General features: G+C 53.4%; 1 protein-coding gene across 1 annotated transcript in view; it reads left to right on the forward strand.

The window, feature by feature from the left end:
* The window catches only part of RECK (reversion inducing cysteine rich protein with kazal motifs), a 74,301-nt gene extending 57,201 nt beyond the window's left edge, over nt 1–17,100 (forward strand). The window contains exons 15-21 of the mRNA XM_075560133.1: nt 1,204–1,326; nt 4,686–4,857; nt 10,672–10,864; nt 11,946–12,156; nt 13,174–13,247; nt 13,964–14,119; nt 15,564–17,100. Of these exons, the coding sequence (XP_075416248.1) occupies nt 1,204–1,326; nt 4,686–4,857; nt 10,672–10,864; nt 11,946–12,156; nt 13,174–13,247; nt 13,964–14,119; nt 15,564–15,785 (1,151 nt within the window). The 3' untranslated portion in view covers nt 15,786–17,100. The remainder of the gene's footprint in view (nt 1–1,203; nt 1,327–4,685; nt 4,858–10,671; nt 10,865–11,945; nt 12,157–13,173; nt 13,248–13,963; nt 14,120–15,563) is intronic.
* The last annotated feature ends 509 nt before the right edge of the window (nt 17,101–17,609 follow it).

Here is a 17,609-nt window from a genome sequence, read left to right on the forward strand (position 1 = left end):
GCACTGGATACGTTCTTGTCAGAGAGGGAGCTCGGCAGATCAGATATCCCCAGTGTGCTTTTTCAAACTCTTCTGGGCCCCGGGACTCTTAAGAAACGCTCCTGGAAGCTTGCTCAAGAAGACACTAGTGGCGTATCATGGTTCATTCATTCGTATTGAACGCTAACCACGTGCCAGGAGGAGGCTAGGTCCTGGCCTGCATTCCCTCCTGGACGCTGCAGGCTACTCTGATATGAGGGACTCCGCGTTCCTACTGCGTCGTCCAGGAGGCCGAGACAGAGCGAGCGCACCCAGCCGGTCAGCGGCCAAAGTGCGATGCCCTTCTGGTCTGTTGGAACCAGCGTCCATGGTCTGCACAGGCAAAGATACACGTGCGCATCGGCCCACCGCTCCCCTCGCCGTGCCCCATCCCACCACACACACACACACACACACACACACACACACTCGGCTTGGATGGCATGGAAAGCAAACTGGAGAGTGGGAGACACCGTACTCGTTAGGAGTCGGGAGAAAGCCCCTTCAATGTGCCACCCACCAATCCCCTTCTCGGAAAGTGGCATCTGGATTCCCCCCTGCTTGCTTCCCCACCGTTTGTTTCTCGCCCACACGCCCTCACAACCACACCGCCCGTCGGTACCATGGCCCCTTTCCACATGGATCTGTGGGCCCCTGTGTGGTCCCTGCAGACAGCACAGTGCTTCGGGCTAAAAGAATTTGCAAACTTCTGCCATGGAGCAAGTCAAGTGTTTATTTCTTCTTTCATATTGTGCTTTCAGAGGTAAGCCGGCTCATGAAATAGTGGAGGATAAACAAACTCAGTCTTTCATGAACGTTCACTAATTAAGGGCCTAATTTGTACAAAAAAGCGGGCTAGGACGGTGTGAGCCGAAACTCAGATTGCAGACTGGGTCAGGCTTCGCAGGACAAGATGGGTAAGACAGTGACCTGCCAGAAGGACCTAGGAGTCCGTCTTCCACCCACAAATGGCACCAGGACGCAGCAGCGAATGACATTCTGGAAGGCGGTCAGAGCGCGCCCAGGGGAGAGGGCACGGAGGGACGTCCTGCGGTGTGGAGGCGCAGACTTAGCCCCCTCGTTTGCACGTTGAGAAAGCATCTTCCAGGAGTGGCATTTTAAACCTCCGTGTTTCCTTCCGCTGGTTTCTAAATCTAGGTCCTCATTGTGCCTCTTTCCCGTTAGGCCACGGAGCCTCCTTCACTGTCGACTGCAACGTGTGTTCCTGCTTCGCCGGCAGTTTGGTGTGTTCCACCCGCCTGTGCCTGGGCGAGCACAGCTCCGAAGACGACCACCGCGCCTTCACAGGTAACCCTGGCCCCAGAGCCCCCCAATAATGTGCTTGCCGAATGGACAAGCCGGGCTCTAGGCCTCGAGCCGGGGCTAAACGGCAGATCTGCACGATAGCATGGTTTTCCCTCCTGGGTCTGCGCTCCCTGCACTGTGGATTGGAAGCATTGCCCTGCATGGTTTCTTAGGGCCCTTCCCTGAGTCGAGAGACCAGCTCCCGCAGCCCGGGGCTCAGGAGGCCCTCAGTGCTCTTTCCCCGCCACCCGCTTCCCCAGAGAAGGGAGCCGTAGAAGGGGGTGGGAGGGAGAACGAGCTAAATATTTACAGAGACGGCCCTTACTCTTTATTTCTATCTAAAAATTGTAAATCATTTTATTGTGGGTTCTTACAGCTCTTATAACATTCCATACCTCGGTTGTATCAAGCATATTTGTACTTATGTTGCCCTCATCATTTCTAGAACATTTTCTACTTGGGCTCTTGATATAAACTTTTTTTCCCCGCCCTCCCCCACCCTCCCACTCTCATGAATTCTTGATCAATTATATATTGTTATTATTTCATATCGTACACTGTCCGTTGTCTCCCTTCACCCACATTTCTGTTATTCGACCCCTCTGGGGTGGGAGGGCCACGTATCCAGCCTTGTGATGGGTTCCCCTTGCTCCCCCTTCCCCTCCCCGACCTTCCCCTACCCTCATGGTATCACTGCTCCCACTACAGCTCCTGAGGGTTTATCTGTCTGAATTCCATGTGTCGAGAGCTCTTACCTGTACCAATGTGTGTTCTCCGGTCTAGCCAGATTTGTACGGCAGACTGGGTCATAGTGGGGGTTGGGGGGAGCATTCAGGAACTAGAGGAATGATGTGCGATTGGTCGGTGCTGCACTGCTCCTTGGTAGAATATCCCTTCCTTATAACCCTTCTGTGGGGGATGTCCGATTGTCTACAGATGGGCTGTAGGGCTCCGCTCCGACCCCCCTCGTTCTCATCGATGTAGTTGTTTGTTTTGGATCTTTTGATGCCTGATCCCATCGACCCCTCATGATCACACAGACTGGTGTGCTTCTTCCATGTGGGCTTATTTGCTTCCCTGCTAGATGGCCGTATCTAAATGTTTTTAGAAAGTGAGTTTTATAGCTAGCAGAACCCTTTTTGTCTATAGTGTCCCCTCGTGCTCTTGAATAAAACACATAAACAACTTAGTTAGTTAGAGGAAATTTTGCTGGCCACAAAGTGTACCGCATTTCTTGGGATTCAAACATGAGTCAGAAAAAGAGATTCGTAAAAATCCATGTTTCAAAGTTACATTTGTTTCCCAATGGCCTTCTCATGCGGTCCCTCCTTCGGAGACGGGAGCCATGGCGGCACTGTTAGCTAGTGCTGCTGGACTGCTCACCACATCCGTCAGTGGTTCAAACCCACAAGCCGCACCTCGGGAGAGCGATAAGGCTGTAATTCCTGTAGCAATTTTCCGCCGCCTGGACACCCCCTGCAGGCCGCTGTACCTTGGACTGCACTTGATGGGAGCAGGTAGGTGGGCGAGGACGAAGATTAGCGTGAAGAAACCTAGGTGGGCGTCAGAGCTCCAAAGTCCACATGAGAGCTTTGAAGTTCCAGAGTGGGAACACGTGCTTAACGTTTCCTGACCACAGCCTGCCCCTGAGACAGAGACGCCCCGGCAGGTTAGTGGGTCGCACATCCAGCTGCTAACAAGGTCAGCAGTTTGAAGCTCCAGCTGCTCCAAGGGAGAAAGATGCGGCTTTCTGCCCTTGGAAGCACCTCCAGCCTTGAAACCCACAGGGACATTGTGCCCAGGCCCAGGAGTTAGAATGGATGGACTCAGAGGTGTATGTTCGAGTTTTGGGCTTTTTTAAAAATCATTCTATTGGGGGCTCATACAACTCTTATCACAGTCCATACATATACATGCATCAATTGTGTAAAGCACATCTGTCCATTCATTATTCATCATTAAAACATCCGCTCTCCACCCAAGCCCCTGGCACCAGCTCCTCATTTTTCCCCTCCCTCCCCACTCCCTGCTCCCTCATGAACCCTTGATAATTTGTAAATTATTATTTTTTTGTCATATCTTGCCCTATCCAACGTCTCCCTTCACCCATTTTTCTGTTGTCCGTCCTCCAGGGAGGAGGTTATGTGTAGATCCTTGTAATCAGTTCCCCCTTTCCAACTCTCCACTCTCCCAGTATTGCCACTCACACCACTGGTCCTGAAGGGATCATCGACCCTGGATCCCCTGTGTTTCCAATTCCTATCTGTACAAGTGTACATCCTCTGGTCTAGCCAGATTTGTGAGGAAGAATTGGGATCATGATGGGGGGAGGAGCATTTAGGAACTGGAGGAAAGTTGTACAATTCGTTGCTACACTGCACCCTGACTGGCTCATCTCCTCCCCACGACCATTCTGTAAGGGGATGTCCAGTGGCCTACAAATGGGCTTTGGGTTTCCACTCTGGATTCTCCCCCTCATTCACAATGATATGATTTTTTGTTCTGATGATGCCTGATATCTGATCCCTTCGACACCTCGTGATTGCTCAGGCTGGTATGCTTCTTCCATGTGGGCTTTGTTGCTTCTCAGCTAGATGGCCACTTGTTTACCCTCAAGCCTTTAAGACCCCAGATGCTCTACCTTTTGATAGCCGGGCACCATCAGCTTTCCTCACCACCTATTTGCTTATGCACCCATTTGTCTTCAGCAATCATATCATGGAGGTGAGCACACAATGATATGGTTATTTGTTCTTTGATGCCCGATAACTGATCCCTTCGGCACCTCATGATCACACAGGTTGGTGTGCTTCTTCCATGTAGGCTTTGTTGCTTCTGAGCTGGATGGCCGCTTGTTTAACCTTCAAGCCTTTAAGACCTGATATGCTATAGCTTTTGATAGCCGGGCACCATCAGCTTTCTTCACCACATTTGCTTATGCACTGGCTTTGCCTTCAATGATTATGTAGGGAAAGGTGAGCATCATGGAATGCCAGTTTAATAGAACAAAGTGTTCTTGCATTGAGAAAGTACTTGAGTGGAGGCCCAATGTGCATCTGCTCCCTTAACATTAAACCTATACGTATATGCACATAGATCTACTTCCCCATCATCATATATAAGTATAATTACATATGTACATGTTTGTATTTAGACCTCTATAAATGCCCTTTGCCTCCTAGCTCTTTCCTTGTTCGAGTTTTTATGGCCTTTCAGAGTGTTGCTCTGGAAAACCCTGTGAGAGACTGGAAGGTAGTTCTTTCTGACTTCATTTAAGATTCACGTTAGGCCTCGTTAAAAAAGAACTCTGAGGACGGAGGAACAGACACATACACGTTGCTAAGGCTGTTTCCTCTTTCCAGGTCTGCCCTGCAACTGTGCCGACCAGTTTGTCCCCGTGTGCGGGCAGAACGGGCGCACCTACCCCAGTGCCTGCATCGCTCGCTGTGTGGGGCTGCAGGACCATCAGTTTGAGTTTGGATCCTGCATCTCAAAGGAGCCATGTAACCCTAATCCTTGCCCCCAAAACCAAAGGTAAGTCCAGTGCCTTTTACCGTTTTCAGCCTCAGCCCACACAAAGCACAGCCTTCTTTAACGTGAAACCAAAAGACTTAGACTGTGCCCAGAGACCAGGGACACGGTAGAAGGTCTGGAGAGACAGTAGAACCAAATTCACATTCCTAAAACAGGACAGACTGCAGGAATCCCCCAGATGATAGCCCTAACATAGCCTTTGAGTGGGGATTTGAAACTATTTCAGTAAACCACCTGTCAAAGAATAGGTTGTTTTCTATAGTCAACACTGTCACCTATGAGTGACGCGCTATGAGACTGTTCTGCCTGGTAACAGACAGAGGACAAACTGGGGAGGATGTTTGTGTCGCACCCCAGAGAAAGGGCTGGTATCCTGACGATGTAAAATCTAAAGAGCCGTATAAAGCAGTAGGAAAAAGCTCCGTGGCCTAATGTGAAGTGCGTAAAACTCACTAACCTGTCAGAAAAATATATTGAGATCATAAACACAGACACAGAAACGCAAGTGGTTCTTAATATCAGAAAAATATATTGAGATCATAAACACAGACACAGAAATACAAGTGGTTCTTAAATACTTGAAAAGATGCTTTCTTTATTGATTAGGGTAGGTGGCTGTGGTGGCTGCTGCAGTCCACCTCCACACCCCAAATAGTGCTTTCAGGTAGATTCTGACCCACAGGAACCCCCTGTGTTACCGAGGAGAATTGCTCCAGGGGGTTTCTTAGCGATAATTTATTTTTACCTCATGTTATTGGGGGCTCATACAACTCTTATCACAATCCATACATACATACATACGTTGCGTCAAACACATTTGTTGCCATCATCATTCTCAAAACATTTTCGTTGTACTTAAGCCCTTGGTATCAGGTCCTCATTTTTTCTCCCTCCCTCCCTTACAAACCCTTGATAATTTATAAATTTCTTTTTCACGTCTTACTGTCCGATGTCTCCCTTCACCCACTTTTCTGCTGTTTGTCCCCCAGGGAGGACGTTACATGTAGATCCTTGTAATCAGTTCCCCCTTTTTACCGCACTTTCCCTTCCCTGTCCTGATATCGCCTCTCTCACCACTGGTCCTGAAGGGATCATCTGTCCTGGATTCCCTGTTTCCAGTTCCTATCTGTCCCAGTGTACATGCTCTGGTCTGGCTGGATTTGTAAGGTAGTATTGGGATCATGATATTCGGAGAGAGGAAGCATGTAGGAACCAGAGGAGAGTTGTATGTTTCATTGTTGCTACCCTGCACCCTGACTGGCTCGGCTCCTCCCCGGGACCCTTCTGTAAGGGGGTGTCAAGTTGCCTCCAGATGGCCTGTTTGGGTGTCCATCTTGGCAATAATTTGTCACACAGATACAAGGCAGGCTCCAGTCACAGCCTCTGGGTTCCTGAGTCAGTCCCCGTCCACGGCGACCGTCCTCCCACAGGAGGAAGCACTCCCGGTGCTGCAGCGTCCTCACCGTGGGTCTCACTCGGAGCCCATTGTCGCAGGCACTGCGTCGTCCATCTTGTCACGGCTGCCCGGCCGCCCTCTACTTTCCCAAGCACAACGCCCTTCTCCGGGGACTGCTCGCTCCCGATAACATGTCCGACGCTATCATTAGGTTAGTGCCCAGTCACAAGCCGCGGGCATCATCCATACTGAACACCGGAGAAGCTCAAGGAACGGCTGTTGGGTGACTTTCCACAGAGTGACCCCACCTCTGGGTCTCCTGCATCTGACCAGCATCACGCAGAGAGGGGGCAGGCCGGCTCCTCCCGCAGCCCCTGCTGGAACGGAATTACGGCTGCAAGGCACAACCCTCCCTCCGAGATCCAGATGTATTCCTAGGAGGAAAATGAAGTGAACCCAACAAGATTCTAGCAAGACTGCCACGATGGTTGACTTCAAGTTCTGTCTACAAGAAGAATATAAACTAAATTAAACCAGCAGTTGTATACCGTTTTTCACCTAACAGAGTGATAAAAATGAAAAGTTAAGAGAGGAAACAACAGGGAAACAGGCTCTCGTGGTAGAGGGCGCTGGGTAAAGGATTGGAGATCAGTGTCAACAAATCTACCCAAATGGTAAATGCGCTCACTCTTAAAATCAACATGTCCACGTCTGGAAATTTCCAGATGAGCGGGGGCTGAAGAAGACATCGCTACGAGAGTATTTAAGGGCACGTTGTTTGCGACCCAAGTGATAGGGCCCCTCTCCATCAGAGGGGCACTGGCTAACGACCAAGGGCATCAGCAACGAACAGCATGTAGTAATAAATCGTGGGAGAGCTTGATGAGGCAGACGTTTTCTCCTCCGTAAAAGCAACATAGAGCTGGCAAGAAGTGTCCAAGTCAGACTTTGCTAGACTAGAAATCCCCTAAAAAGCTTGTAGTGACGTGCAGTTCTAGAAAAATAGCTGAATCTCGGTAAGAACAGTGAGCTCAGTGGTGTTTTAACCCACCCCACTCCCCTCTGCCTTACATCCCCAATCTCCCCTCTGCCTTACACCACCCCACTCCCCTCTGCCTTACACCACCCCACTCCCCTCTGCCTTACATCCCCAATCTCCCCTCTGCCTTACACCACCCCACTCCCCTCTGCCTTACACCACCCCACTCCCCTCTGCCTTACACCACCCCACTCCCCTCTGCCTTACACCACCCCACTCCCCTCTGCCTTACACCACCCCACTCCCCTCTGCCTTACACCACCCCACTCCCCTCTGCCTTACACCACCCCACTCCCCTCTGCCTTACACCACCCCACTCCCCTCTGCCTTACACCACCCCACTCCCCTCTGCCTTACACCACCCCACTCCCCTCTGCCTTACACCACCCCACTCCCCTCTGCATTACACCCCCAGCTCCCCTCTGCCTTACACCACCCCACTCCCCTCTGCCTTACACCACCCCACTCCCCTCTGCCTTACACCCCCCCACTCCCCTCTGCCTTACTGCCTTACACCACCCCACTCCCCTCTGCCTTACACCACCCCACTCCCCTCTGCCTTACACCACCCCACTCCCCTCTGCCTTACACCACCCCACTCCCCTCTGCCTTACACCACCCCACTCCCCTCTGCCTTACACCACCCCACTCCCCTCTGCCTTACACCACCCCACTCCCCTCTGCCTTACACCACCCCACTCCCCTCTGCCTTACACCACCCCACTCCCCTCTGCCTTACACCACCCCACTCCCCTCTGCCTTACACCACCCCACTCCCCTCTGCCTTACACCACCCCACTCCCCTCTGCCTTACACCACCCCACTCCCCTCTGCCTTACACCACCCCACTCCCCTCTGCCTTACACCACCCCACTCCCCTCTGCCTTACACCACCCCACTCCCCTCTGCCTTACACCACCCCACTCCCCTCTGCCTTACACCACCCCACTCCCCTCTGCCTTACACCACCCCACTCCCCTCTGCCTTACATCCCCAATCTCCCCTCTGCCTTACACCACCCCACTCCCCTCTGCATTACACCACCCCACTCCCCTCTGCATTACACCCCCCACTCCCCTCTGCCTTACACCACCCCACTCCCCTCTGCCTTACACCACCCCACTCCCCTCTGCCTTACACCACCCCACTCCCCTCTGCCTTACACCACCCCACTCCCCTCTGCCTTACACCACCCCACTCCCCTCTGCCTTACACCACCCCACTCCCCTCTGCCTTACACCCCCATCTCCCCTCTGCCTTACATCCCCAATCTCCCCTCTGCCTTACACCACCCCACTCCCCTCTGCCTTACACCACCCCACTCCCCTCTGCCTTACACCACCCCACTCCCCTCTGCCTTACACCACCCCACTCCCCTCTGCCTTACATCCCCAATCTCCCCTCTGCCTTACACCACCCCACTCCCCTCTGCATTACACCACCCCACTCCCCTCTGCCTTACACCACCCCACTCCCCTCTGCATTACACCACCCACTCCCCTCTGCCTTACACCACCCCACTCCCCTCTGCATTACACCACCCCACTCCCCTCTGCCTTACACCACCCCACTCCCCTCTGCATTACACCCCCCACTCCCCTCTGCATTACACCACCCCACTCCCCTCTGCCTTACACCACCCCACTCCCCTCTGCCTTACACCACCCCACTCCCCTCTGCCTTACACCACCCCACTCCCCTCTGCCTTATACCACCCCACTCCCCTCTGCCTTACACCACCCCACTCCCCTCTGCCTTACACTACCCCACTCCCCTCTGCATTACACCCCCCACTCCCCTCTGCCTTACACCACCCCACTCCCCTCTGCCTTACACCACCCCACTCCCCTCTGCCTTACACTACCCCACTCCCCTCTGCATTACACCCCCATCTTCCCCTCTGCATTATACCCCCAATCTCCCCTCTGCATTATACCCCCATCTCCCACGTCCAGCTCCACTCGAGGCTTGAAAACGTGGAAATCATGGTTTAAAAAAAAAAATACAACCTCTCAGCCACCAGGAGAGGAGCCGGACGGGGAAGCTCGTGGAAAGCTAGATTCCCAGAGACTTGTCACCCTTTGACGTGTCTGGTGGGTCTCCACAGTCACCCATCGACTCAACGGCACTGCGTGTGGTTGGAGAGTTGGTGGTTCTCAATGACACAAGCGTCCTCTTAGGCACGGGGGCTTTACAAAGTCCAAGGGCAAAAAAAAAAAATTTTTTTTTTTTACAAAATCCAACAGGCTTTTGTGATTAGAACACTTGCTGAACTAGAACTAGGACGGGACTTTCCACAGCCTGGTGAAGGCCAACCATGGCCACACGCCACTACCACCCTACTCGGTGGTGACAAATTGAAAATGTCCCCTGGAACCGTGCCTGTGGCAGAGGACCGCCTGCCCTCAACACAGCCTCACGTTAACAGAGCGGAAAGGAACCATTCCCTGCCGGGTCCGTTCCGATCCACGGTGACCGTGCGTGTCAGAGTAGGGCAGCGGTTCTCAACCTGGGGGTCCAACAACCTTTTCGCAGGCAGGGATCACCCGATTCATCACAGTCGCAAAATGACAGTGATGAAATAGCAACGAAAATAATGTTATGGTTGGGGGTCCCCACCACACGAGGAGCTGTATGGAAGGGTCGCGGCAGGAGGAAGGTGGAGAGCCCTGGAATAGAGGTGCCCACAGTGCTTCCATGGGTGACGTAGAGCAGACACAGATGCCCTTCCTCCCAGGGGCGTCCAGCCTTGTCATGAACACCCAAGACAACCATTCTCACCAGCGAGGCCTCTCACCGAGGGGTGCCATCCGGGCCTCTACGCTGTGGGTCCGTGTTCCGACAGTCAGTTCCAGTCCTTTCCCTGGAGAGCTGCAGGGTGGGCTTGAAGCACCAGCTTCCCGGCTTTCAGCCGGGTGCATAGCCACTTACCTCGATTGCCAAGGCTCCTTAGCAGAACCTCATTAAGCACCTGCGAATGTGTCCTCCTTCCTGACTGCAAGGCCCCCATCCCTGGAGCCCAGCCCACCTGACTGGCCTCATCTCCAGCCACTTCTGCCACCTGCATCCTTTGCTTTTGCCCGGGGGGGTGGGGGTCACTCGAACCCCATTTTGCTCGTCCTGCATGCTCCTTACCCTCTACTCCCAGCTAGACCACCACCTCCTCCAGGATGCTCTCCCGGCCCGCTGTGCAGGGTGACCGAAGTCTGCGTGTCCTTGTCTACCTGGTAAGCCACTTCCGTCTGAGTGCTGGACTCCCTGCTGTTTCCGATTTGTACCCTGCTTCCTGCCCGGCTGCCTGTGCCCAGCGCAGGGTTTGGCTGGCCCCACCACGCCCGCTCCCTCCAAGGACACACAGTGCTGCGTTCGTGTTTTGCAGATGCATACCGAAGCCACAAGTCTGCCTGACCACTTTTGATAAATTTGGATGCAACCAGTACGAGTGTGTGCCACGACAGTTGGCCTGTGACCAGGCCCGCGATCCTGTCTGTGACACCGACCACACGGAGCACAACAATCTCTGCACTCTGTACCAGCGAGGAAAGAGCCTGTCTTACAAAGGCCTGTGCCGGGTACGGTGAACCCAAGCGCCCTCCGCGTCAGTGTTTGTGATTGTTCACGGGTGACTCAACAGGGAGACCTCGGTGACTCGCCCAAAGTCCACAGAGCTCAGCCTCCACTGCAAACAAACCATCCCCGAGGCTGGCTCTGTCCCCCAGTCACCAGGCCTGTCTTGCTCCTGTGTGCGAGGGAGTACCTTCCCGCAGGCCATGCCTAGGAAAAAACGTCCAGTCGCACACCCGTAGGTCCCCTCAGCACCATTCCGCTCCCCCTGGCTCTGCGGTTACTCGTGAGAAAACCGGTTGGGAAGCATGTGAATTAAGACAACCAGGAATGGGGTTCTCTGTTCCTCGGTCACATTCACCCTTGCCCAGCACTGACAAGTCATTCAGCATTTCTCTAAGACTTGGCGTCTTTCACACTGGCGCATTCTCCCTCTCTTGGGGATGCCAAATCTGCCTTCAGCAGCCGTCAGGACAGCTCCCACAGGGACGCCCACGGGCCTTTCTCCAGCAGGGATTTCCCATCTTTGGGCCCGGAATCCCCTGCCAACCGCCAGCGAGCGCTGAGAAGACTGCTTCTCACTCCCTGGTCTTCGTGGTCAGAAATACCCTTTCAGCTTGTCTTGCCCTGGCTTATTTTCTCTCGTAGCTTCAGTTCTGACTATACTTTCTACCCCGAATTCTCAGGCTCTTCTTCCTCCTTCTCCCTCTTCCTGGCCATGATTGGTCGCTGACATTTCCTAACCCAGCGGATGGGCCCTGTCTGCCCCACTGTTGATCTTCTCCCTGCTCGGGGGTCCTCTCACCCTACACTGCACACCTGCCTGAAGAGACGTCTTGTTTCCTGCCACTCATAGAAATGTGTATCTCATACCCATTCTCACAGATAAGCACCCAAATCCCAGGGGCTTAAGGCGTCCCCTCTTCAACTCATGCTGGGGTATTCCTGGATGCCCCCTCAGCCCATCTCAGCAGCTTACGAGGGTCCCCGGAGTTTGTTTTCTCCCTGCAAACAGACCTGCTCTGAACGCCCGCTTAGGAGAAGTGTGTGACAGACGTTTCCAGGCTCAGTGTGCTTTGTTCGCCCCAGTCCTTCTGCAGAGCCACGGAGCCCGTGTGTGGGCACAACGGCGAGACCTACAGCAGTGTGTGTGCTGCCTACTCGGACCGGGTGGCCGTCGATTACCATGGACCCTGCCAGGCCGTCGGGGTCCCCGCGGAGTACGGTTCTCTCGCCGAGTGTGCTGCTGTGAAGTGCCCTCCGCTCTCAGGGACCGGGTGCAAACCCGTCACCCCCCCGGGTAGGCTCCTGGGCGTCATCTGGTCTGGGGGTTGGCACACAGCTTGGCAACTGTTTTCAGATGACCTCCTGCGTCAGGCCCCCGTCTGTGGACAGGTACAGGAGTGCTTGTGCAGCAGAGTGTGGTTCTGGGCACACAGGCGTGTGTCTGCTTGCCAAGAGGTAATGGAGAGCGAATTAGTGATTGGTGTATTCGATTAGCCTTCGCCTCTAGGGCCGTGGTTTGGTGGTCCACGGTCCAGGAAACCTTGTGTCATACAGACTGTTGTAAGTGGCAGTTTTCTCAAGTTCACATCGGTTTGGGGAGAGGGGCTGTGAGCCTGCACAGACTGGATTAGCCCCCTGCCGAGCTCATTCCTCCATCCATCACCTCATCGAGTCATTGTTGAGCCTCCAACCCATGGCAGACACGTTTCTAGGCACTGGGGACGCACAGTGAGCAGAACAAGCCTCTGCCCCGAGACCATGGTCCACGGGAGGAGACAGACCAAACACCAGTTACAAATCCATGTCGAGTCAGGTGGCACAGAGCAAGACAAAGTGGACTGAAGGGGGACAGGGCGGGGCTGGATGGGGAGGTTGCTAATGTAACAATCACTGATCACTCTCATGTTCCTATATTACAGTTTTGACGGTTTAAAATCATTTTAAGATTATATTTGAATCAGGCACCTAGGAATCCCCTCAAACACCAGCTCCCTCACTGCAGAAAGAGAGGTCCGGGCAACACTGCCCAGGTACACCAGCGGGTTTTGAGGTTGAGCCAGGCCAGGCCCCTCACCTCCCAAAAGACCAGGCTGCGTCCTGCTGCCTGCCCGCTCGGCGGCCTCCTTTGCGGAGAGGGAGGATAAGCCGGGGAACCTGTATCAACCAGGCGCCCCGGGTTGGCCAGGGACCTGCCTGTATGTGCAGGCGTCCTTCCATGCTTGCAGCACAAAACAAGGGACTGATCGTGTCACCAGCTATTCTGAATCCTGTTTCCAATTCTGAACACGCACAAACTGCTTCTGTTCCCCAGGAGCTTGTTGCCCCCTGTGTGCCGGGATGCTGCGCGTCTTATTCGACAGGGAGAAGCTGGACGCGATTGCTAAGGTACACCGCCTGGTCCACCAGCGCCTATGCCACTGTCCCTGTCATGTTACAGAATAGACTGCACTGTCCCCAGTGGCAGGTGAAGCCCTTCATGTTCACAGGAGCAACGAGCCCAGGCCAGAGAGCTTATCATCAGAATTAGGGTTTGGCCCCCAGGCCCTGTGCTTCCTTTCTCTCCACTTCGGCTGTGTGGTGACCTGGTCCACCATCGGTCACCCAAAGCCTTTCCTGGAGAAGGTCCCCTGCTGGACAGACAGTAAGCATCCTCAGGGCCGGAGGCAGAGCAGGGCTGCTTCCCCTCACACTCAGCGCCACTCCTCCCGAGGGGAACTGCAGAGCCTTCCCGGGTTAGCTTCCCCAGTTCCCATGACTCCTCCTGCTCCCTGTTGGGGAGACGGGACTTCAGAAATGTAGCAGCCAGCACCCAGCCCTTGATAATGATCTCCATTTTTTATTAAAACCTGCACCTTTGCAGCAAGGCTTTGATAATCTACCTGTGACCCCAGCCCAGATGACTCCCTTGGAAGGACAATGCCTTGGGTGAGGGCATTGAAGTTGGCTGCCAAGGTCTCCAGTCTGGACAAACCCGAATTCACTAGCAGAGATTTCTTAGTCCAAAGTCTCCTTGACTGGCAGCCTGAGGCAAGGTGGCTTGGCAGTCATCAAGAATTCTTTGGTTTTGTAAGGAGGGTATTAAAATGTTTTTCTCTTCCCAGGTAACAAGCAAAAAGCCAATAACAATTCTGGAAATACTTCAGAAAATCCGCATGCACGTGTCTGTCCCACAGTGTGATGTGTTTGGGTACTTCAGCATTGAATCTGAAATTGTGATCCTGATCATTCCGGTTGATCATTACCCCAAAGCTTTACAGGTAGGGCTCAGCACACTGCCAGGCAACCTTTTCCGTTTGGGTGACCTTCAGAGGGGGGCTCAGCACAAAGCGGGACCCGGGGGGAGCCGTTTTGCCAGCTGGGCGGGGTAGGAAGGAGCCGGCCAGAGCAGCTGCCCAAGAACGCTTATCTAGGTGACCGGTGCCTGGGACGCGGTGGACAGCAGACCGTGAAGGAGGGAGGGAACCAAGTTAGGAGTCCGTACGCTGTCTGTGCAGACGTGAAAGGAAGCGGGGAAGGAGCCCTGGGCTCCTTCCCAGCTGCTTGTGCCGCTGAGGCCCGGGCGTTACGCAGTGAGGGAACAGACCAGGCTCAGACCCATTTCAGCCTGCTTGATCGTGGCGCACACGATGAGCCTGGAAGGGACCTGAATGCTCTCAATGTGGGTGAACAGGAACGCTAACCAGAATGCGGGGAATCCTGGAATGGGACACTTGGAAGAACCCCTCAGGATCCTGAAGTGGGATATTGGATTGTTGAGGAGCTGCTGAGGGAATAAAGTGCTGGGGGCTGCTGTTTTGAGCCAGCCCCGCGGTTCCCAACTCCAGGCAGGACCCGCGGTTGCTCTACAGCAGGTCTGTCCTAAGAAGGAGAAGCTTCTAGCAGAACTGTGACCCCTAATGTTTCCCACTCCAGTTCGCTCTCGTTCTCTCTCTCTCTCTCTCTCTCTCTCTCTCTCTCTCTCTCTCTCTCTCTCTCTCTCTCTCTCTCTCTTTCTCTGTCATCTCGTCGATTCCCACTCACGGTGACCTTAGAGGACAGGGGTAGAACTGCTCCTGTGAGTTTCTGAGACTGTCACTCTTTATAGGAATAGAAAGCCCCAAACCTAGTTCACCCAGATCTTAAAAACTCAGGCCTGCTCTAGTGGGTCTTCCCCAACCAGGAATGAGCCCAGCAGGACCAGGTTAGTGCCCAGGAACAGACCCTGGTCTCTGAGGGCTGTGCCCCCACTGTAGAGGGAAACCTCACTGAGCTGGGGACGGCGGGGGGGGGGGGACGAGTTCAGCTTCTGCCCTTCCAATGTCGAGGTGCGTGGTCATCCACGGGGCCCGGGTTCAGCATCAAGGGGGTGGGGACTCCACTGAAGGGCATGGGACAATGGGCTACCAGTGCCATCATAAACCTACCATCACGTCTACTCCTGTAAACAGCAGCTGCTGGTATATCCCAGGCCACTCTGCCTCTGGGAGTGGGTCCGAAGGGAACAGGGGGAGAAAGGGAAGCAGCTGTCTTATCAGAGGCGTGCTGCTGTGCAGCGTGGCTGGTTTGCTTTCCACTAATGCTGTTGGAACTCCGGTACTAAAGAGACTAAGAAGAACGAAGGGACAGCCTCTGTTCCCTCCGGGCCAGGGCTGTGTGTGGCGCGGATGGGTTGGACTTCTTCACAGGACCTCTGATTAAGAGACTCTGCTTTTCCCCTCCCAGATTGAGGCGTGCAACAAGGAAGCAGAGAAGATCGAATCCCTCATCAATTCCGACAGCCCGACTCTGGCGTCCCATGTGCCTCTGTCTGCCCTCGTCATCTCCCAGGTGCGGGTGTCCAGTAGCGTGCCCTCAGCCAGCCCCCGCGCTGGACCTCCGCACGGCGCCCGCCTCTTCCTCTACAGCCTCGGCCTGGCCTTGCCCTCGCTCTGGAGACACAACTGAGTGCCCACCGAGGGTGCACAATGCCTCTCACCCAGACTTCTCTGCTGGCGAAGCCTTCAGGACTGCCGGGGTGAGGCTGGGCCCGGTGGCCAAGAAAGCGCACACGTCACCTCTGAGCACCACACAGTGTTTCTCCCAGCATTCGTGGGCCGAGTGGATCGGGGTTCGGCCAAGGTCACATTGCTTCCTCAAGCACCAGCGGCTCCGGTGGACCCCTGCTTGATGGTCCCTTTTAGTGGTTGGCTGGGCCCTCCGTCCTGAAAGAAGGGCAGGGGCCCCAAGGCCCAAGCCATTGTTCGCCAGATAAGAAGCTAGCTAACTCCACGATGGGGTTCAGGCCACAGAAACCCCATTTCCCTCTCTGTCAGTATGAAGGTTCCCTGGGTGTTTGTGTCTGGTTACAGGAAATGACCTACTCGATCGAGAAGTGAGGGGCCGCCGCGATTTGAGTAGAAAATGAAGAGCATCTTTGCAAATACATCAGTCCGATTGTAGTTACAAAGCCGCCTGTCAGGAGCCTCCTCACGTCCATCAGAAAGGAGCGGCGGCAGAGCCGTGTTCTGAGGACTGCCGCCGTTGTCACCGGTGTGTGCCGGTGACTTTCCAGAAAGGGAGAAGTTTCACCGCCTCAAAGCATCGCGCTTTATGCAATTGTTTTAATTAGGCAGATACATATATTCTTAGGTATTCGTCCAAGTTGAAGTTAAAGTTTTTAAGCGTCAGTCTTTAAACCAATTGCTGCTACTTATATACAGAGCCCCCCCCCAAATAAAATCATTGTAGTTCATGTAAATAATACATGACTTTTCTATTTTCTTATGAGGAAGGTGAATAGCCATATTTGTAAAACGACAATCACGCGTGTTAACGCAGTCCTTTCCGTTCATGAAGACACATGTAGATAAGTGTTCTGTGGGGCTTTTTATATAGCATTATAAAGAATTATGATTTATGTATTTAAAAATGCCAATTTAAGTATTAAAATGTTTGCATGTTGTCAAAGAACTTAAATACTTCGAATGTTTCACAGTTTGAAATAAGCTATTCAATGTAATACTTCTTGTTTGTATGCACCTGAACTTAGATTCGACATGAAGTGTTCTTTTCAGTATTATAATGTGTACCTCCTGAAATACATGGTGATATGCTGATTATACCAAAACGTTGTTGCAAACTGGGCACTTAAAGCTTCCAGATGATCTCAGTGCTGAGATAGCATGTCTGTTGCAATTTATTTTTTTCTGTATAAATGTCGTCAATGCAGTATACTGGAAAACTTTTCTATTTTAATAAAATAATTTTATATGATCATGCATCCAACTTCCAAGCAATGTGGATGTTTAAAAATGAGCTCATTGATGGCTCGTGGGTGAGCTGTGTCCGTTGCTGGGGAATAAGAATTCGTATCTTAAAAAGAATTCATATCTACAATTAATTTCTCAAGCCAAGGACTCCACGCGTGTGGGGCAGCTGGAACAGAGCCAGCTAGACTACTAGACTAGACCGACAGGGTGGCAGTGACACAGGTCAGGTTCAAAGACCGCAGCACTGGGCCTTGAGGACACAGAGCTCTCAGGCCACGGCACAGACGAGACAGGTGTGCTCCTCGCTGCTGCGGGCCTGCTGTGCCAGCTCCACTGCACGGTTTGTACCTCCCAGGGAAGAAGTCCCGGGGCTCCCAGTCACAAAGCTGGCCCACATGACATGTTCATGGCGGGTCAGCTGCAACTCCTCCCTGCCATCTTCACCCCAGGCCCGGCTGGGCCGAGCAGCTCCCATCAGGGATCTTTCCAGCGGCTGACTAAGGATAAAAGACATAAAGGC

The sequence above is a fragment of the Tenrec ecaudatus genome, chromosome 10 (genome assembly GCF_050624435.1).
Source record: "Tenrec ecaudatus isolate mTenEca1 chromosome 10, mTenEca1.hap1, whole genome shotgun sequence".
Classification (NCBI taxonomy): domain Eukaryota; kingdom Metazoa; phylum Chordata; class Mammalia; order Afrosoricida; family Tenrecidae; genus Tenrec; species Tenrec ecaudatus.